At 38.1% G+C, this 22,126-nt stretch overlaps 2 protein-coding genes across 2 annotated transcripts; both read left to right on the top strand.

Moving 5' to 3' along the window:
- The first annotated feature begins 643 nt into the window (after positions 1-643).
- On the top strand, positions 644-3,515 carry psmg3 (proteasome (prosome, macropain) assembly chaperone 3). The gene is made up of 3 exons (XM_070923707.1): positions 644-748; positions 1,540-1,769; positions 2,918-3,515. Exons 2-3 carry the CDS (start codon positions 1,551-1,553, stop codon positions 3,068-3,070), a joined length of 372 nt encoding a protein of 123 aa, XP_070779808.1. The 5' UTR covers positions 644-748; positions 1,540-1,550; the 3' UTR covers positions 3,071-3,515.
- A 778-nt stretch (positions 3,516-4,293) lies between these two features.
- tmem184a (transmembrane protein 184a) lies at positions 4,294-20,869 on the top strand. The gene is made up of 9 exons (XM_070922479.1): positions 4,294-4,656; positions 4,916-5,137; positions 8,541-8,706; positions 9,601-9,691; positions 12,300-12,375; positions 15,516-15,607; positions 16,930-17,099; positions 17,184-17,381; positions 19,320-20,869. Exons 2-9 carry the CDS (start codon positions 4,916-4,918, stop codon positions 19,544-19,546), a joined length of 1,242 nt encoding a protein of 413 aa, XP_070778580.1. The 5' UTR covers positions 4,294-4,656; the 3' UTR covers positions 19,547-20,869.
- The last annotated feature ends 1,257 nt before the right edge of the window (positions 20,870-22,126 follow it).

Raw genomic sequence — 22,126 nt, 5'->3', positions numbered from 1 at the left:
AAGGTTTATTGTGAGGACAATGCCAAGGACAAAAAAAGATATTATGAAATAATACCAAGTACCTTAATGATATATTTTGTTCTATATTTACCCGCTCTGCTGCAGGTTCCCCTCATTTTATTCTTGACATGAAATGTGTGCAGGACTTTTAAAATAGATCATCATGAAAATAGCAACAGTTGATTGATTTTGGAAGGCCAACACAAGTGGACAAAATACAGTTAACTGTGTATTCTGCAGAGAAAGGAATACATATTACTCAAAGTTTCATTCAGTATTGTTATACTTTAATTCCATATTCTCAGTTGTGTATTCAATGAGACATAACTTATATATTCCTACAAAAAGAGCCACTGTGAGTGTATAAATGATACATCACAAAAGCCTTTGTACATACATAACAAAAGTCTAGAAATAATAATTGCTAAATCAAAAAGCCTCATGGGAGCTGTAGTTTATGGATTCTAACAAAAGAATCAGAATCAAGTTATTTGCCAACCCGAAAATGTCTTATTTCAGCTTTTCATGATGAAAGAATGATTAAGTGATCTATAAAAAAAAACTAAGCCGGAAGCCAGGCGGGACTTCAGCTGACGTCATCACGCAAAGATAGCTGCGTTGACGGCCAAGCAAACCAGGCACGTTTGTTTGTGGTGGAGGGTGAATGACAGAGCGCTACTGAAGTTGCTGAAAGTGGAGTGTGTCGGTGCAGAGGAAGGTTTACACTGTGCACAGACGAAGGAACAAGGTGAGGATGTTACATGTTACACAGAGGCTGAAACATCTGTTCACTGTAATGTCAACTGTGAAGATTACAGCTGGAGCTAACTGTAGCTGCGTAGCTAACGTTAGCCTCTGCATGTCAGTACTTCCCCGTAGCCGAGCATCGCCTCTGCGGGGCTTTTCTTTAACTATCCCGCTGGAAAGTAACAGATTAATCGGTCTTAACTTCTCTCTGCATGTGGTGGGATGTGACTTAAGTGAGGACACGAATCTTAAATACTTCTGGGCTGGCTTTCTTTACCTAGCCGCTAACAATGTGCTGTATCAGAGTCTGAACAACTTGTTTGAATCGTAACTGTCAGATTATGTCCACGTGTATAAATAAGTGGGTTGTTTTATGTGTAAAAACACAGAGCAGTCTGTTGAATATTATAGATTAGATAGCTAGCTGGATAGGCTTTTCATTTGCAGTATTTGTATTGTCATTACTTCCACAGTTAGAGAAAACACATATGTAACTGGTTTTTATTATCTTGTCAAATAGCCTAATCATTTGACAGAAAATTATTTGGCTGTTTTGAATCTTCTCAAAAGTGTGCTTTAGATGCTTTCCCTTGTCATATATAATAGTAAAGTCATATAATAGTTCATTTTGAGGTTGTGGTTATCGTCTTGGGGTCACCATTTTACAATATTATGAATCAGATAATTGATTAATCGAGAAAGTAATTGGTAGAATAATAATGAAAATGCTCTTTAGCGTCAGCCTTACAAATAATCCTCATGTACCATTTTCTATTTCTTTTTCTTCCCCAGGTATTAACAAAATGTCCTCTACTGAGCCCATAATCAGATCGAGACAGACCGAGAAAGAAGTCAATGGAATCTCAACACAGGTCGTCTGTACAGAGTTCAGCAATTACATTTTCGTAGTTCTCACTCAGTACGGCAAAATCGGGACATTGATGTCTGTCACACCTGACTCCAGATCTAATGATATCAGCACCCCAATGTTCTCCACCAAAGTACTGCTGGGCAAAGACGAGGTACGCTGGAAGAAATTGTTCAGATAAATATTGTGTCAGTGTGATATGGACTTGTTCACAGGACATCAGGCAGACTTGTTGCAACACAGGGTAACTCATTTCATGCTGTGAAAGGGCAGATGAGATTGGTTCTGAACTGCTGTGGCAGATGGGGAGTAATTAGATCTGTGCAGGCATGGAGTTCAGTGGTCTGTTCAAATTTACACAAGGAAACCTATTTCAGCTCTGCATGAGCAGGTCATTTTCTCACTGGCATAAAGTGCTAGACATGGATCATTAATAGAGGAATGGATTATATTCTGGAGTTGACAAAACATACTATTGTTTTTTGGGGGGGGGTTTGTTTTATTTACTCTTCTGCTCATTTTAAAAATACAATACTTGCACTTTCTTGTAAAGTGTGTGGCCTTAGAGTCATGGAGGGACCCAGTGTTGAAACTCTCTCACACAGACTGAATGAATGACTGTGATTGAATACTATCATGTATTGTAATTAAGTGTTATGTCAACAGCCGAGTCTTCAACTCTGCTACTGTCAAGTTTAATGGATTATTTACACAGCAGACCGAACCTGTAAAACCACATCAGGTGTTTCTTTAAAAAAGAATCAAGTCATATTGTAAGACGTGCAAACGCTGCTTACTTTGGGAGAACTTTCCAAAAATGAATTACTTTTCTCATGATGTGTGTGGAATATAGGCCAATCAATAATGCTGCATGGCAGTAAAGGCACATAATAACTACTTAGCACATATGCGAAGGAAACAGCACAGAATGTGATTGGAAAAGTATTTTTTTCTGGCCAACTTCTTCACAGTGTGAAATGATTTGGAAAGTGAGCTGATACATGTAAAACCTCAATGTCTGAAGATATGGAACAATTATTTGCTATACAAGAAAAAAAATAAAGGGTTTGTGAGTTAATTAGAAAATAAGATTATTGATGAACATGATAGAGTAAAGGAGTATGGGTGAGAAAAATACCACAGGTGTAATATCATTTTATTAGTGAAGTTTCACAGACCAGACCATTTGAAAAGGATTGTAGAAGTCATTCATTTTCATTCCTTTTCTTTCTTGACATAAACATGTTATATTGCAGAATTTCTGTATGTAATAATCAAACTAATTTGTCTTCCTATTTTCAGCCGCTGATGCATGTTTGTGCCAAAAACCTGGCAACGTTTGTGTCACAAGAAGCCGGCAACAGGCCCGTCTTACTGGGACTGGCACTCAAGGATTCCTCCATAGAGGCAATAAAACAAATGAAAGAGATCATCAAAAGTTGTCAAGTTTGGTAGGAAGTCAACAAAATGAACATGAAGGCTATAAAATACAGACTGGATGCCCCCAATGTCACATTTTTCTTCTGCATCTTTTTAAACTGAAAGGATTTTACTAAATGCTCCAAACAGAAATGTATGATTCCAATTTCAATTACTCTGATCCTTTTTGATTTGTTGAGTCAGTAAAGAATGTCTTCTTGAAAACATAATTTAGAGTTTATCTGGTTGTAAATAAGGATTTCCTGCAAGCCGCTGTGCTCTCAACAGCGGAGGAATGTGCATTGATTTAAGTTATAGTTTGCAAAATTTTGGCCAATAGCTCCAGTTTCATCACTGTATGAAATATGTATTGACCTTACTGTTTTTGTTTATTCATTTGTAATACTTTATACCATTTGTTATTTTCATATTTTACGACACAAATATTCTGAATTGTTCCACGAAGAGAATTTAGCAATAAAATGGGTCACTTCTAAAAGTCTTTTTTCTGTCTTTGAAATAAATTCAACTCAATCAGCCCCTGGCTTAGTACTGGATAAATATTAAATATAAGCATAACAAATATGCCCATCAAACTGGAAAATTAGGCTAGGCCTTTCCTAATCTTTCTTTTTTTTTAATCAATTATAGCTGTGTTACACTGGGGAACATGCTGTTAAGCAGTCATTTAGAGTCCTTTTCAACATATTTCAAAGCAATGCATTCTGTGCAAGCAGTATTTTAATGCAGATCATAACAAAAAGCAGAGTTGCACTATTATTTCAGAATTATCAGCTGTGATGAATATTTCTTTATTTTTTAGCATCCTCAGAATTTTGTAACTTCGTAAGATGTAATAAATTAAATTAATTTGTAGTATATGGGACTGGAATCATTTATGTGAGTTTGGTTATAACAAGGGCCTTAACTTTGGAGTGTAGATTTTGTACCTTATTTGTTCTTGCAACATCAAGCTATTAAAGCCTGGATATTCAGTGTAACCTGCATACATTTATACATTATCTTGGATTTCAGTAGCCCATAAATGTTAAGTATATGGAAACATTCATTACTAACGTTTAACAGTTAGATATACAACATTATAATCTTAGTTGTACTGTACCTTTGGCTAAAAGATAATCTCACTAACATAAGGGCAACGTGATGACGACATACGTGGGGCTAAGGACACGTGATCCGTTCACCTGTGCCCAACCTGTTTATCTCTGCTGCTCCTCTGACTCGCCGCCAAGGATAAATATAAATCTCCGTCGTTTAAACGGAAAGTTTGAGTTTTCGCGGAGTAAACGCTTCAGGCTACAGCAGCATTTGTATGTTTTTTGTTACCGGGTTTGTTTGATATTTTAGTCGCCGGCTGTGTGGACTTCGACCTCGGTCAGGTACCTGTCTCAAACAAGGAAGTCCAGTCTGTCGAACCCTACACTGATGAATCGACGGGCCCTTTGGAAATGGCTGTAAATGTGCTCGCTTGGCTATTCTGAAGGCGATCTTATTCTCAATGTTGATCCTATAACGTTGGCTCGTGACAATCCTTGGCTGTTTGTGGACAGTAGGCTGCCATCTAAACGGGACAAAGCTGCTTCCACCGTCCCCGGGACAAGGTGAGCTGTTTGTTGACGGTAAAGCAGGTGCACATCAAGGTAATGATCAATTGAACACAGTAGGACAGTCTGTCACTTTCCTCTACAATAGTATATTTTCTAATTATTTATTATTTTAGCATAACAACAATAAAATCTAGGTTTTGTTTGCCCATCAGGCAGCATGAAATCATTGGGGAATACTCAGTCAAAGGGAAGGTGTTCTTACATTTTGCCTGTAAGCCCTACACTTACTTTTAGTGTTTTCCGTCTGTTTCAGATGAACATTTCTCTGGAAGACATGGACTCATCCACCGAAAATAATTCTGTTGTTCACCTGGATGCACCAATTCTCCCAGACAAGTCAGACATCTCCAATATGACCATCATTCGAACAAGCAACGGGTCAATCATAGAGGACCAGATGTTTTTAAACACAGTGGCTGCTCAGGCCCTCTCAGGGATATTTGTCTGGTCCGCCTTGCTCATAACATGCCACCAGGTGAGTTTAAGAATATTTGTAAATACTCATGCTGGAAGAACTTAAATCACAGCACCTCATAGCACTAGTGAGTAATACAGCTTCAAAGCACTGCGCACTCACTGATGTAAATGTGTAATCTGAGATTGTTTGAGACTGACGGATTGTACCTCCCTTGCCAGAGGACAGAAACACATTCTTTTATCCGTGAAGGATTATTAGCTTCCAGTGCAGCGTAGTGAATTCAGTGTCTCAGCTCACATTGCTTATTTTCGTCCTCACAGTGACACTTTGTCTTATCTGGTCATAAATTCTTTCTTTCTTTCTACTTTGTGATTGCACTGCCCCACTGCATTATGGGAATGTTTTGCTTACTTCATAGTTGACAGTGACTATATCTGATTAAAATGGACAGAAATCCTTTAGTTCGTTAAAGGACAGTGAATACAGCGGAAGCTCTCTCTCTCTCTCTCTCCATGTGGGGGAGAAAGGAAGAATAAATGGCTGAACACAGCCCACCTTTACCCAGATACCATTTCATTGCTGCTGTAAATGAGTGTTTCCTCTTGTGTGGGTGAGTTACCCACTGTGCGCAGATGATAGCTTATCACTATGGTTTTATAATTTGCAGAGAATGCGGCAGGGTGCACTGTATTATCAGCAGGGAAATCAATTGATATTGAGATAACATTTACAGCATTATAAAGGATTGTGTTTTCTTGTTCGCTGTGGTTTTACTGTTGCGCAGCTGTAATAGTTCTCAGATTTAGTTGATTGAATATGCATCCATCCAACATCCTCAGGCTCGAAGTCATATGCCTGGATCCTATTTATGTTAACACACATATGGTCATAGCTGTGTCTGTTAAGTGGTGTAATTAATTAAAGTGTTGTTTGGGTAGCTTTCTAGGCCTTTTAACATCTCTACAAACCATCAGCATGTTGCTTCCTGTGATTCAAAAACAATCCTTGCTTAGGGATTTGTGACTCAATATCCAGCAAATTGGTTTCTATCTTTTTAATAAAGTACTTGTTTGCCCAAACACTTGCCAGCAAGACATTTTAATTGAACAAATAAATAGTAAGTGTACCGCCGGGAGAATGGAGCAGGTTTGCAACAGGCATCCCTTCTGCCACCTGGGGAGAATAAAATGGTCTGCAGGACTAGTGTTGCAATGCTGGTGATGTTTCATCGGACTTGGCTCTAGAGGACTGCTATAGACTGTTAAACTCACATTCTGAATACTAAACACAGTAAAACAATGACCTCAGATTCTCTTTGCTGTAAAGTTGCCAATGCTTTTCAGACCGGTGAAAGGTAGACTGTGGTTCATTTTTCTTGGTGGGCTTATTGGTCCCTTTGCAACTTGAACCATTTGGGATTAAGAGCAGCAGGATGCACGTATTTTAGCATCTCATTTAGTTACAATACGTACATCACTTCTGTTTTCGTTTACAGCTGTTTTTTTAAAATTGTGGTTCCTCTATGCCTAACTCTACTGTCAGGACAGAAATGAGTCTGAACTTTACTTTGGCTTGAAGCCATTAGTCAGCATACAACTATGAATTACTGTCAGGTCAGCATTATGGGGTCAGGAAGGACTTACGTTTTCTGGCTTTTCAGGCAAATGGAGAACATCAGTCTACAGTCTGCTTCCCTTCACATGTAGAGACGGCCAAATGAATCACACCCCCGCCCTCACAGTAATCAGGCTTTAGTGTAGCTGCTAATGGACATTTAATCAAGCTGAATGCGTCAAGCAGAGTGAGACTCTGGATGTTAGTTTGCGCCTACAAATGGAGGTTTTTAAATGTTCAGACCCACTGATGGTACGTTTTTAAAATTTGAATAGTACAAAATAATGCCAAGGAAATATTCTTCAAGTGATCCCAAGAATGAGTGAAACTATTGTAGAGCTGCAACTATTAGCCAATTAATCGATAAAATTGTTTTCGTCATTTTTCAAGCAAACATTTGCCTCAAAAATGTGATGTTTGGCTGCTTTCCTTTGTCATATCTGGTTGTAAACTAAATAATTTGGGGTTTTAGACTGTTTGTTGTGATTGTTAGATTATCAGAATAGTTAATTTTCTGCCAACATACTAATCAATTAATTGACTAATTGTTTCAGCAATGAGTTGATTGTCTGTTGAGGTAACACATGATTATGGTAGTGATGCCGTGTTTGTTTTCTTTCTCTTTGGAGAGTTCTTAGTCAGCAGTGGCTTGAGCCTGATGTGTTTACCAGGATTACCCCCTTGTACTGAATTAGTTAACTAATGGGGCATAAGCATCTCTGTTTTATGAAGAAGGAGTCATCAGTCATTACTAGAAAGCGATTGCCACGTCTGAGGCATGACAATAATATTCCCTAATATGCTTTGGTCTTTATTAAGCTACATTTTAAGACCTCTTTCTGCACGACTGCAGTCATCTGCAGAGGGAAAATAGTGCTGGATTTTCATACAATTTTCAGATTTTCCCATTAAATCTGCTAATTGCTCAGTTGAAGAGACCCATGTGTATTAGTCAGATAAGAATTTATTTATTTGAGGATAAATTCAGTTTGCAGTATTATAAGCTATTGACGTATTTCCATTCCGTATTTTTTTTGTTGGATCAAATATGTTGACAGGTTATAGCAGTTTCCCCACAGCTTTATGTTGACAGCTTTGTTTTTGATTTGTTAACATTGGTGACATCAGCCAACCTGCAGTCATCTGTCAGCATTACCTGAGAGCCTTGAGAAAAAACACATCTCCCTCTATTGACATCAGAGATCGAGATCAGATCGAGATCAGAATGGATAAGCCAGTCCTTACGTCAGCCTCACTGCAGTGGCATGTTGTACATTTCAGTAGAGATTCAAAAATTGAGTGGGTGGGTGTTTCAGCTCAGTGAAAAACATTTATTTACTGATTTTATTGTCTGCTTCTGTAAGTGAAGTTAAAGCTGCACAATATAAAGTGGGGTCAGTAAGTTTAAAGCCAGAATGTTTTGGAAGATCATTAAAATGGGAGTCTGGTGATCTCTCTTTATTCCAGTCAACCGTGCTGCTGTTTCATAGTGATAAGTCTTTACACAGACAGAGCGCAGTCACAAATGTAGCTGCAAATAATATCATCCAGGTAAAGAACATATTTGATTGTTTTGTGTCTGCTCTCAGGTGGTTGACATCACATCAATTAATCATTTAAGTAATTTTTCAGGCAAAAATGGCAAATATTCTCTGCTCTGTTTTACATCAGTGTAAATAGAATATGTTTGGGTTTTGGACTGTTGATCAGATATCCTGTTAGCGTTAATTACGTCAGTTATTTAATAACTGCATTCTGTGTATCTGTAACAATGCTCACCAAGATGAGAGCATTTGCATTTTCTTGTTTACTAATGTTTTTCATATGCTTTGTATTTTCATTGTAGATCTATACGCACCTTCGATCCTACACTGTCCCCAACGAGCAGCGCTACATCATCCGCATCCTGTTTATCGTGCCAGTTTATGCCTTTGATTCTTGGCTCAGCCTGCTTTTCATCAGCAATGACCAGTACTATGTCTACTTTGATTCTGTTCGAGACTGCTACGAAGGTAAGTATTACAGCTTTTACAAATGATCTTCCTGATGACGTCCTTCCTGGACAGATTTGGTTGTTCCCCTGCCCTCATATTTTAGATGGCTGCCAGGAAAGGAAAGGAAAGACAAGAAACTGACCAAACTAGTTTTTCTCACCAGTCATTGTTCTCATGTTGTTAGACTTCATTATTTGAGGTGTTACATTTCTAGGAGGAGTTCATCCTTTTTTGTGTACTGATTTGTGCATGTGTTTGCAAATGGAATAAATCATATAAAAAAATAAACAGAACAGTGTACTTTTAGGTAGGCTGATCTTTTTAAAACTTTCAAATATTATATAAACCTTGTTCCGTAGGTTGTAGTTTAATTGCCTTTGCTTATTGTAACTGTATGTATGTACTGACGTTTAAAGACCAAAGCACCATATGCAGAATGGATTACAAGTAATTTGAGAAAGGCAAAAAGTAGCAAATACATTATTCAGGAGATTAGTTTCCAGTTTGCAGGCCAATTTTGTGGCTGATTGATAGTGCAGCGAATCAGAAAGCAGGGAGACCGGAACACCACCAGCGGCCACGGCTAAAACATAATGAACCCTCTCTTGACTGGACACCATCTGCATTAGCTTCATTTAATCCCTCCTTAAATAGCAACAAAGGATTAGGAAGGGATTTCCAAGACACAGAACCCTTAGAAGCTTCTTAATATAAGGACTGAAACATTTATTGTTCCAAAATGTAGGACTAATTATTTTTTATCATGTGGACGTTTTCTCCTCTAAAATGATTTGACCTTTTTCAATGAATTTATACTTGAAGGTGATGAGTTATTATTCTAAAGTTAAAAGCATGCCATGAAACATATTTGGGACAGGGTTAAAAGAAGTTACTCCTCTCTTTCTGTTACAGCATTTGTCATTTACAATTTTCTGAGCCTGTCCTTCGAGTATCTGGGAGGAGAGAGCGCAATCATGTCAGAGATTCGAGGAAAGCCCATACAGTGAGTGCTCTCTTTCCAATTCTCATTCAGTTGTGGCGTACATTTACATCTATAATAGTATATATATATATATATACAAATAATAAGTTGACAGAAGTAGTAAATGCATCAGAGATGTTTCATTTACATCACCGCCTCATCAGCTCGACTACGGTATGATTTTGTCTTCATGTTTACAATCACAAAAGGTGCAAGGTGCATCTTGCTGCCCTTCAATTATCGTTTAGTGTGAACGACACAGTGAAAGGCAGGCAATAAACAGCTGCGTTGTTAATCTGTGACAGTTATCCTTTATCTCTGAGCTTTTGACTAGCTTTAGATTGGCTGTAGTTGTATGGCTGACTCAGCCACAGGGCAGCAGCTCTTTGCCAGCTTCTTAAGACAGTGGAGACACATATGTTGAGCCCTGATAAAGATGGCATAGCTTAACACCAGCTATAAGGGACAAGGCATACATTCTACATCTTGTTTTTGAAAACGTACTGCTCTGGCATGTTGTTACACGTCTTTTAGGATTTCCATAGACATAATACATTTCTTAAATCAGTGAGAACTCAAAATTATTATGTATAATAATAATAATAATAATAATAATAAATAAATAAATAATAGAAATCATTTTAAATTCTTTCATCTCCAGAAATAATTTCACACAAGGCATAGTCTTGATTGAAGTAAGAGCATAACTCATTCTGTTAAAGTTCAAGTTGAGTATGTTTTAGTCAGCAGCATGGTAGATGAATGACATCATATAGTTTATGTATATATGCCATTACCATGCTCACAATCTGCATGTTAGAAACATGGTCACAGCGCTTTAGCTACACATTAAGCCTATTCTAATTGATATTGTACATCAATATAAGATTAGGTTTAATGTGTCATGTTCCCACTAAACTATATTAAGTGTGAACGTCTTGAAGAATACGTCTCAGGTGTACACAGGTTCTGTGGGAATCAACACAGAGAATAAATATACTTGGACTATTTTCGCTCTGCAGGCAAATCCCAATTTGTTTCTCAGATTCAATTTGACTGAATATCCATGCTCTTATTTGCATGTGACGAGGATGCATTTGAATGTTTGGGCATCTGCAACCTATTTGTATTGGTTACAAAGAGGAAAAAGACAGGCTAATTAAAACAATTAGACAAGTAATGAAATAATGTGTAAAATTGGACAATACATTCACACAGTCTGATGGTTAGCAGCACGAGGCTCTGTAGGTGCATCAGATTGATTGTGAGCTGAGGATGAGGCTGAGTCTGAATCTTCCTCTCTTCTGTCTCCAGGCTCAGTCCTACAGCAGAGTCAGTCTTTCTCACCAGTTTATTTATTCCATCCACCATAAACTGCTTCCTAAACATAACACCACTGATGTGGAGTCACAATACAATAAAAAAAAGTAGTATTATCTAATTACATATGCTGAAACCAGAGCTTCTTCAAGAACTAACTTCTTTTGTCGAGTTCCTCAGTATTGTGAGACCAGTCCAGTGTGTTGTTGATGCTGTTGTTTTAGTCCAAAGATACTTTAAATCCACGGTCTGACATGACACCTTGACCTACATGTATGTTATATGTTACATATATTATTCTCTAGACATGTTAAATAACAGCGACATTTATGTTTTCCAATAATCCTCCAAATACCAGTATTCTCAATTACAAATTAATCACAACTAGGTATTGTATGTGCATCAAGAATTTTCTGCACACAATGTGGTGTAAGCTGCTTGTCTTCCAGTTTACATGAGTGGCTTGGGCACAGCTCTAAATAACTCCCAACTGGGATTTTGTCATTAGGCAGCTTCGCATGAACAGTATAGTCTCAATTTTTAACATTTTTTATAAATTCTTGGCACTTATTTTGAACCCTATGTTTTTTTCTTATTCTTTTGTGTTTTTCATATTCTTGCTCCTATAAAAAAAAAATATATGATGTGGTCAAAATATTAGGAACACCTTTCAATACATTGCAGTCATGTACACCACCCAGAAAATGTACCACAGAACTGAATCAACATACAACTAACTAAAGCGGTAATGTCAACTAGGGCTGCAACTAGCAATTATTTTCATTATCGATTCATCTGCTGATTATTTTCTTGATTAATTGTTAGTTGTTTTGTCTATAAAATGTCAGGAAAAAATGCCCATCACCGTTTCCCTGAGCCCAAGGTGACGTCTTGAAATGTCTGACCAACAGTACAAAACGCAAAGATAATCATAATATATAGTTATAGTTTTATATAAAACAGCAAATCCTCACTGACACTGGAGAAGCTGGAAGAAACAAATGTTTTGCATTTTTGCTTGAAAAATTACTCTAATGATTAATAGATTATCAAAATAGTTGATTAGTTGAGGGGATTATTTTCCTGACGCTTAATCAACTCATGGTTATTAACTCATTACTAACTAAATGTACAGAAAACAACATTTAAGCAAGATAGTGTTTATGTGTATATATGTGTTTCTGTTTTACTTGTCACTCAATACATACAGCTTGTATACTTTAACTTTCTTCTGTTATCTGATGCTAAATATATGATGTTTCAGTGTTGACATGACTTAATAGCTCATTATTTCCTGTTGTCTTCACAGGTCAAGTTGTCTGTATGGTACCTGCTGCCTCGTTGGAATGAGCTACTCCATCGGCTTTTTAAGATTCTGCAAACAGGTGAGCTTCAATCATCCCCTTATCTTCGCTCTAGAGATGCTCCTTTTGACCACTGAAATAAATTTACACACGTTGAAAATAAGAATGCATCAAATTTCCTTTTAGAAAAAGAAAACATCAGTGCGCTGTAAATTACCATTCTGTCCAGAACGCCAGACTACTTAGAAATGACAGCTGTTATAATTGGCTCTGTGCGTTTCGGAGGATAACATCCACTGCTTAAAAAAAGGAAAACAAAACCAGTTGAGGCCAGGTGAAAGCAGCTTGATAATAAACACAGAGAGATGATATGAGCTGTCAGCGCAGAGCTCCCTCCCAGTGTCTTGGGATGCTGCTCAAGCTCTCAGTCTAACACTGATGGAAATTGGAAGTGAGAGTTATGTCTTCAAAACAAAATACATGGTGAAATGATTTTTTTTTATGAGGAGCAAGTGATAAACGCTCAATGTGCCTACACAGGAATCCTACGTGAAGTGTTTTAAAGGGCAAAACTTGCAAGTTTTCTCTGGTGGCATATCTGAAAGGAATCTTAGTTGAAGGATTTTTCCCTCTGAGAAGACAATTGAATATCAGCACAGTAGAGTTTAGATTTAGAGTATTGTACTTTGTAGCATTGTGCTAAAACTCCCATCACTTTTTTTTGGTTTGCTGGTTTGAGTGCTGTCAAAGTGTTGGCCTAGAGGAAGTTCTAGGCACTGAGTTTTCTGCTTTTAAAAGAAGTCATCCTCACTAACATTCATTAAACAGAAAATTTCAGAAATCAATATGTCGAACACTTCAGAAATTATTAAACAGACTGGATTCAAAATGATTAACTGCTATTGAACATATTAATTTATTCTAATTGGATTACTAAAATATTCGATTATATTGATCCCATAATGTTGGGAGGGTAAAAAAAACCCATTAAAATTCTTTGCACATTTTGGGGGAGCTTCAGTGTGTGATTAGAAGAGTGGTTAACAAATGATCACTGAATCACTGATATGGAAAAGCAGCCTGGAGTTATGGTGGTTCTTGGAGATAAGGTTAGAGAATAAGCTGCTCTTGCATCCTAAACTGTTTTTTGACATTTCAGTTTTAAGTCCTTTATCAAATTGTAGGACACTTTAGGGTCTTATTTTCCTGAAACTAGGCAAAAGTGTAATCCTGTGGACCCCAGGGGCAGCTGTTGTGCTGGTGAGGGACATTGGAGATCCAAATAAATAAACAAGAAATAAAGTCTAAGTGCACGTGGCTGTAACCAACTCATTTTTGCAATTTTGTTGCCGTAAACCAGGTGCTAATTTATTGGTATACATAAGTTATTATATTATACATTATGAGTAGGAAGAAAACAGAATCGACAGGTTGAGTTGAGCTGAAACAATGGCCAATCACAAGAGCAGCAGGCAGATTAAATGGACCTGGTGTAGAGATGCGACAGAGAAATTCTCCTCTGTGAATCACCCAAAACATACTGTACATTATTAATTAATACAACACGAAAATGCTATCACCATCCATACATTACAATAGTCTTGTATAATAGTCTTTCAACTGTAATGAGGCAACAACTACAATAACCTAGTTTACATATTTAGAACTCATACCGTGGCTAGGAAAAAAAAAAAAGCCAGGACATTACCAAACATGTGCGAGTGCAAGAAAGTAGACTGCCATCTGATGAATGTGCACCCACGAAAATCAGACCCTTAATACATTTGGCTTTTGTACATTCTTTCACTACCCTTCTTTTTTACGATCGTTTTGTTTTATTTATTTTTATTTTTTCCTTAAAGGGAAGAACTGCAGCAAGAATACACAAGCAGTTGATATAAAAATTGATGTCGAGCAGAAGTTTTATCAGAAAGGCCTCTGAGAGTTTCCTTGCAGAAATTAAAGATGCAAGAGTAGACAGCAGCACAGAGGCTGGGAGAAGAGTGTGAGGCAACATGACAACAAAAAACACTCCCCTTGTGGTGAATGTAACAGATGTGCATATTATCTTGAATTCATATAACCCTTTGATGCACCAGCAGTAGAGCTGTTATTCAAGCCACTGACAAGTATGTAGAATGAACATATCCTCTTATCTTACATTTGTATCACGCAGTGTACACCGACTCTCATGTGTAGCTTAGTGTTAACGTGTATAACAAGGTCTGTATACTGTAGAGGCTGTATGCATGGATGCAGTTACAATCTAAATTCATTTGAGGCTGAAACCCCAGTTGACTTTTAATCCACTTGCATTATGAACGTGCATTGTGTTTTGAATATCAAGCACATCAGGAATTATCATGCAAAATATATTTGCTTTGAGAATATTCAGAGTGACAAGCTGGCACTAGAACAGGCATAGGGCAACCAAAGACTGCCAGTACTGAAAGCTTCAAAGTAAATCAGTAATATAAATGATTATTGATGTCATTTTGTTGTGCCCACCACTGACTCTGGCCATTCTAAAAAGTCTCCCTCTGGCTAATCAAGTTGAACACTCCCAGTCTGTTGCTTTCAAGTGCCGCCGCAGTGATGGGAGTTTAAAGCAGCCTCTGTCAAATTGGTTGGTTCAGGCTTCAATACACAACACAGAAGACACCTGTCCTCCAGTCTTATATTGCATGCAGGTCTACACCCCACCACATCCTCTGTTGTCCCAGCCAGTCCCTATCCACATCAGCATTAAGACATCAGCATCAGTATGGTTTACTTTCTAAGACTGAAGGAGAGACAAGGATGCATTCTATGTATTTTAAGTCTTTTAATTAAAACAATAGTTTGACATTTTATGAAATACGCTTATTTGCTTTCTTGTTAAATGACAAGATCATACGTTGTGTAAGGCTACAGCCAATCTCCAGTTAGCTTAGCACAAAGACTGGAAACGGGGGGAAACATCTAGCCTCACTCTATCCAAAATCCACCTACCAGCACCTCTAAAGCTCACCCATTAACAATATCATGTTTGTTAATTCCCTGCTAAAAACACTAAAAGCTGAAGTTTGAAAACGTCAGTGAGCAGTTCTCAGATCTTTTCCATCTAATTAGATGTACAAACAGATTCTGACGTCCTTCTTCATCCTTCCTCGTCCTCCTCCTCCTTCATGGTGTCCTTGCTTGTTTGGGTGTCTCATTGTGAATTGTAATGTGTTCTCCAGGCGACTCTCCAGTTCTGCGTTGTCAAACCCATCATGGCAGTCATCACTATCATCCTGCAGGCCTTTGGCAAATATCATGATGGAGATTTTAAGTGAGCAGCACCTCTCTTTCCATTTCATTCTTTATGTATCTTACGCATCCATGTCATTGCCAGCAGGCTTGTTTGCTGTTTATGTGCACATGGAAACAATTTGCAAAAGGAGATAATTATATCACCTCTCCACAGTTGGCACGATGAAAATGTTTGGAATTAAGGGGTTTCATTTCAAACAGAAAGGGTTGAGTTCAAACTTTCCTGCGAAAGAGTGCAGGTACTTTACTTCATGTTGTCCCAGTTGTGTCGCTGTCCCAGCCATAATCACAGCCTTTTGGGTATTTCTCTTATTGCAAATAACAGGGCTTTTTGAATTATGGACTAAAGAATTTATATCTTAGTTTTCCCCAAATGTAATAAGTGTTCTGAAATGAAGACTCTTAATTCTTATTGTATGTTACACTCAGTGACACACAGTGTTATAAGGGAAAATGCATTGTTTCATTTCATACTTTCACTTTAGATGTCAAGTGATACAAAGACGGGGATACATTGCAGACTGACAATTTTAGTGTATTTTCAGTTGTACCAGATGAGCCAATAAGGGTCTCAACAGAATATGAAGAGGGTAATACACTCAATAAAAGTGTCTTTTGCTTGTGATCAAAAGCTACAAAATCTGCAGCCCATAAACACTGCCTGACTTATTTTCTGGTACTCTTCTCCGTCTCTTTCTGAAGATTCAGCTGTGACAACACTTGTTTCTAAACAACTCAGATGATGCACAGAGTTCAACAAGGGCTTGAGACAGAAGTTTCTGATCATCTCCATATCATCACCCTCTTACTGCCGAGCTAAAAGACATGATTAAACTATTCCTGCTTATTTCTTCATGTACTTCAACAGCAAAATTAGCTGGCAGGAATAACTGTCTTTTTTCATGTCTTTCTTTAAGCTCTGTAGCAAGACCATGATGATTCACAGATTGTTTACTTATACGCTTTCAGCCAACCATGCACTCTATACTGCATGGGAGTAATTAGTGTAGTCACAGCTGATTCCTTAGAGAGGCTCTCTGGAATGCAAAGAGGGTGTAAAGGCAGTCTGACAATGAAATATAGACAAATCTGTTGGATACATCCTGAAATAAGAAGGCCATGTACAAACAGGCTCTATTAACTGCTTCAAATAACAGGACAAAAAGTCTGTATTTCTGGCGGTTCTTGCAATATGGCTGAAAGTGTTATTAAGTAATGAATGGATTCAAAACATGAATAAATTGTTAAAGAAGTTGCTGTACGCAGACAGAAAAATGTCATATTGTTGTAAATTAACCAAATATGTAATAATGGGCCTTTTCCTACTCTGTTTCTGTGCAGTATAAATGGAGGATATCTATATATCACAATCATCTACAACTTCTCTGTCAGCCTCGCTCTCTACGCTCTCTTCCTCTTCTTCTTCGCTACAAGTGACCTGCTCAGGCCGTACGAACCGGTGCTCAAATTCCTCACAATCAAATCTGTCATCTTCTTATCCTTCTGGCAAGGTAAGTTCACTCCTCTGCTTTTTGTTGTATCAGTACCAGTACACAAAAGTATAAATTGCTGATGAAATCTTTGCTGCTTTGTAGGAATGGTCCTTGCCATCCTGGAGCGCTGCGGAGTCATACCGAACGCGCTCTTCATCGATGGACAAGAAGTCGGCGCCGGCACCGTGGCAGCAGGCTGGCAGAACTTCATCATCTGCATCGAAATGTTCTTTGCTGCTATTGCCCTCCGATATGCATTCACCTGCACCGTCTATCAGGAGAAAAAAAATGAAGTGCCAGGTGAGAGCTGTAAGCCGTTGAACTGATCAGTACTTGTCGCCCTCACCTTGGAAATACGTTGACATGTTCCGAAGCTAATTGCCCTGACACCGGCTTGAAAGTGTTTGCAGTAACAGTAATTGCATTGCTCTGTGCCTTTTGCAGCCCTTTAGCCCGGTCAGACTGACTTTTAAAGTGACATTCAATCCCTCTATATTAACTGATACACAAGCTGGAATGTCTTCATATTTACAAATTTGCCCTTATATTAAATGTAGCGCTGCCGTGATCAGTGTGTCACGTTGGAATATCTGTCATGTTGGAAGTCAGTAGGGGCTTTCAAGGGCACACATTGTTACCAGTAACTCAGAGGACAGTTGCCAGTAAAGCAATGTAGAGGGAGATGAAGTGGAATTCACAACCACAGTACAATAGCTAGTGGGGGGCGTGTGGCACCCCTTTGATATCAATGCTGCTTGCAAGTAAAAGACAAATGGAAACCAGGGAAAGCAATATCAATCATTTTGCCTCTTTATTCCTGCTGTAGGGTACCCTCTGTTCCCTTTAGCTGCTTAACATGCAGAAGGACTGGAAGTGATGAAAACTGAAACATTTTTGTGTCAGCTTGATGTGATCTTTTTTTTTTCCAATCAAGATTAAAATCAATGAAAGTCATGGGGTGAAATTATTGTTTTTCACCCTCACCCATTCTTCCTACCTGTATGGAAAGAAATCCATTATTCATCTTGCTGTCCAGTTAAAGTATAATAATAATGTTACATTTTACTTTTTAGTTTTATTGCCTTGGCCAACTGAACTTTGTGGCACTACCACTGTAGTTCTGCTGTTGCCCCCCCCCCCCCACACACTCAGGTGTTGATGTCTGGTTTACCATTCCTCTGCTTCAGCCCAGAAACTCAGCAGACCGTGCCTAACTGCACTGTAACCCCCCCCCCCCCCCCCTTCACCCCACCTTGCCCTTCTCTTTGCCACCTCCATAAGCCAATCCAGATAGCATTGCTAGTGACCCTGAAACAGGAGGCTGTGGATGTCTGGCGGCTTTCTTTTTTGCCTTGGACACTTTTAGTTTGGGGTAATTCAACCTGGCTCACAGCTGGGTGCCAAGGGACCGTCAGTGGAGACGGTGGCTGTGACTGAATTCTGTTCAGTCCATTTATAGACTGCACCTGGGGGGAAAAAGCCATGATGAAAGAAATAAATCATGCCAATATAGTGATTTTTTTTTCTCACGTTGAATAATTTATAGTAACATGGAAACAAGTAGGTAATTAATCGATAGACAAAATATATTTGACAAGCCAGTAAATTTTATTTATTCTGCAAAAATGCAAAACCCTTTGTTGTTCCGGCTTCTGGAGTATGAGGATTTGCTGCATTTCTGTTTTATATGATTGTAAATTAAATAGATTTGGGTTTTGGACTGTTTCTTGGACAAAACAAGTAATACAAAGATGTCACCTTGGGGGGAAATTCACACCTCTTATTTGTATTTAGATGTTCAGATTGATCCTTTTGATTTGGGATTTAAAGGAACAGTTCGACATTTTATGAAATTCGCTTATTCCATTTCTTGCCAAAGGTTAAAGTAGAAGATAAATAGGCTATCACTCTCACATCTCTATGGTAAATATGTAGCTGGATTCAGCAGCCAGTTAGCTTAGCATAAAGACTGGAAACAGATGTAACCTGGATCTGTCTGGACCTATCAGCACCTCTAAAACTCACCAATTAAGTTATATATATATATATATTACAGTTATATCTTGTTGTTTAATTTGTTCAAAAGCCATTAAGGTAAAGGCTACCAGCAGTTGCCAGGCAGCCAGAGGAGATCCAGGAAGATGCTGTCAATTTCTTTAAAGCTATAACATTGCAGTCACATACATGATTGATAATCATTAATCTCCCAATGTCCTTGTTCCTGTGTTGTTCCTACAGAGAATATCCCTCCTATGCAGAGCATCTCCAGCGGTCTGAAGGAGACCATAAACCCGGGGGACATGGTACAGGATGCCATCCACAACTTCTCCCCGGCCTACCAGCAGTACACCCAGCAGTCCACACAGGAGGTGGTCCAGCCCAGCACGAACGGAAAAGTGGCCACAGGCACCAAGAGCCGCAAGTCTGATAAAATCATGCTGATTACCTCTGATGATGAGTTTTAGGCGTTTTTCCAGCAAGATCCAGGTGTTTGTGGTGTTGCCACCCGTATCTCTGACCCCCTGGGGAAACCGCTGTATCGCGTCTCGCACAGAGCTGGATTGAATCCAGGTGTTTAATTTTCATTATCCCAGTATTTAAGATGGACTGCTTACTTCTGTCCTGTTTTAATGAATAATTTAAGCACCAAGAGGAGGATGAAATGAATAATTGTTTTTAGAATTGATAGCTCAATGACCAGAGAAGTGATCTGTCTCCATCTCCGCAGTGACAATCACAGGAAAATGACATTGTCACCCTCACTGTTATCAGAGAAGTCTGGAGCTATGCATTTTCTTTAAATCAAGCTGCTGATTGTTCAGCAGTGTCCCTAATCCTGATTCTGTTTCTGTCATTATGTCAGTGCTCTGGCCGTCTGAAGTGTGTTCCCTCTGATTCATGTCACTTTCAAAAAGGAAATGATTAATACGTGACTCCAGGTGTGAAGCAGGGAAGCCAGCGATGGCTGAAAATGACACTTCATGGACCGTCTCTCGCATCTGCTTGTTTGAAGTATTTGCTGAGCATTCCTCCGCATGGTTTCCTGACAAATGGAAAGATTCGTTCAAAGACACATTCGTTTTGGAGCAGGCACTTCAAACTGCAAACTATAGCACTTCGCAATCCTTTGTATCTACCGTAGCATGGACAAATTGCATAAACCTGTCTCCTACAAGGTGGGAGTTGTAGTATTCTCATTAATTTTCCCATCATGCTAAAGAGTGTAATTCAGTGCCACTACACCACCGTTCCACAGACGCTAACGATTAGTCTTTTTGCAGCTTCTGCACTATTGTAAATGCTTTTGGCAGAACCTTTTTGTGTTTGACGTGTTCATTAATTCCATGTTCCAGGGATTATGAAATATGTTCAGAATTTGATTAGTGTAAATTGTGGTGTTTAATATGTTTTATTTGTGTAAAAGAAATCTCTGGTTGGATTATGAATTGGGAAGATCTTTATGTATTTAATGTGTGCAGTTCAGGTGTAGTCGAACCAAACCATAATCTGTATGGGGAAAAGAGAAACACAGAGACTTGGTAGTTTCTTCTCCCACTTTGTTTTTCACTAGAAATGTCTAGTTTCACTAGTTATTGGAGACCAATTTTGTACATTAAGTCATAGGATGTTTTAGTTTTGATACCCTCTTGTGCCAATGATAGCTGTCTTTCTGGGAAAGCGTAAATTACTTTACAGTTGGGTACAAAGTAATATTTAAAAATAGTTGACTCATGTCTTTGTCCTGTTTGGCACTCATGCAAATTAAAGAATTGTTTTTGCTTGTGTAACTTGTTGAACTGAGTAAATCTGCACTTATCAATGAGGAAAAAGCTTTATTTGAAAGTACAAAAACAGACACAGCAGACCTATTTATAGGAATAATTTACCATACTTAAAATCAGAGCAGAAACAAATACAGATTTTATTTGTACATGAGGGTAGTTCATTGAGAAAACATGTAAATAAGTGAATGTAAAATAATTTAGGTATTTGTTTTTAATAAAATTACACAATTCAATGAAATAAATATGAGCAGAGTAAGTTGTGAAGGGTACATACTCAGTTTATGCTGCCTCATTACTGTCCTTGTTTATTGACAGTCACTCATTCAACCTAACCATGTTACCAGGAGACTAGAACAAGGAAATCCATTTATCTGTAAAGTACAAACTTAACATAGAAACCGCTGCTGTTGAACTAATATTTAATGTATTTCACCCACAACCATATCATCCATACACATGCTCAATTCCTTCTATTAATACTAAAACTGACTTTCTACATGGCTAAAATTAAATACTACAGCTTGTAGGACTGGCAAAGCTTGTGTGTGAAAGCTTATTGAATCAAAGACATGTTTTCACGATGAAACTTTAAATTAATAATCTTGAATACCTAGTCAAGATAAACGAGCAACATCATTTTTATACATACATTTGCATTTTTCATGGTTCATATAAAAAAAAACGAAAAATAACCACTGATATCTCAAACGGTTCCATTACAGCTCCTTGGTATAACAAGCTTCAGTCACTTCAACTGTGGGAAGAAAGAAGGCTGTTGAGACCAAGTTTAGTAAACATCCATGGTAGGTAATGTTTATGCCTCGCCCATTTATGTGTCTATATTTCTTATAACGCTCCCTAAAATTACTTGAAAAACCTTTCACAGGTATTATAGTATTATATTGGTATTTGTCTGTGCTAAGCTAGCTTAAGAGCAACATGTGTTTGAGAGCATGAATGGACCTCTGCTTGGTCACACTGGATGTTGGATTAACAACAAAGTACTTAATTCACCTGGAGAGAGGTTTGTCTTTTATTATGGCATGGTACGGAAATATATACTTTTAACATTTTTTTTGTATTATTTATAAGGTATAAAGCATCCACTGCAGATCCAAATACAGTAATAAGTGCTAAAAATTAGACAATGCCTCATTTTACAGCATTATGTTTTGAAACTTTACCACAAGAGGTCACTGTAATGTTTGTCAGAAAAAAACTTCAAGCAGTATTGTCTTGTAAGATAATGTGCTGAAAAAT

The sequence above is a fragment of the Enoplosus armatus genome, chromosome 17 (genome assembly GCF_043641665.1).
Source record: "Enoplosus armatus isolate fEnoArm2 chromosome 17, fEnoArm2.hap1, whole genome shotgun sequence".
In the NCBI taxonomy this organism is placed as follows: Eukaryota; Metazoa; Chordata; class Actinopteri; order Centrarchiformes; family Enoplosidae; genus Enoplosus; species Enoplosus armatus.
Note: the sequence above shows the minus strand (reverse complement) of the source record. Positions and strands in the feature narration are given on the sequence as shown.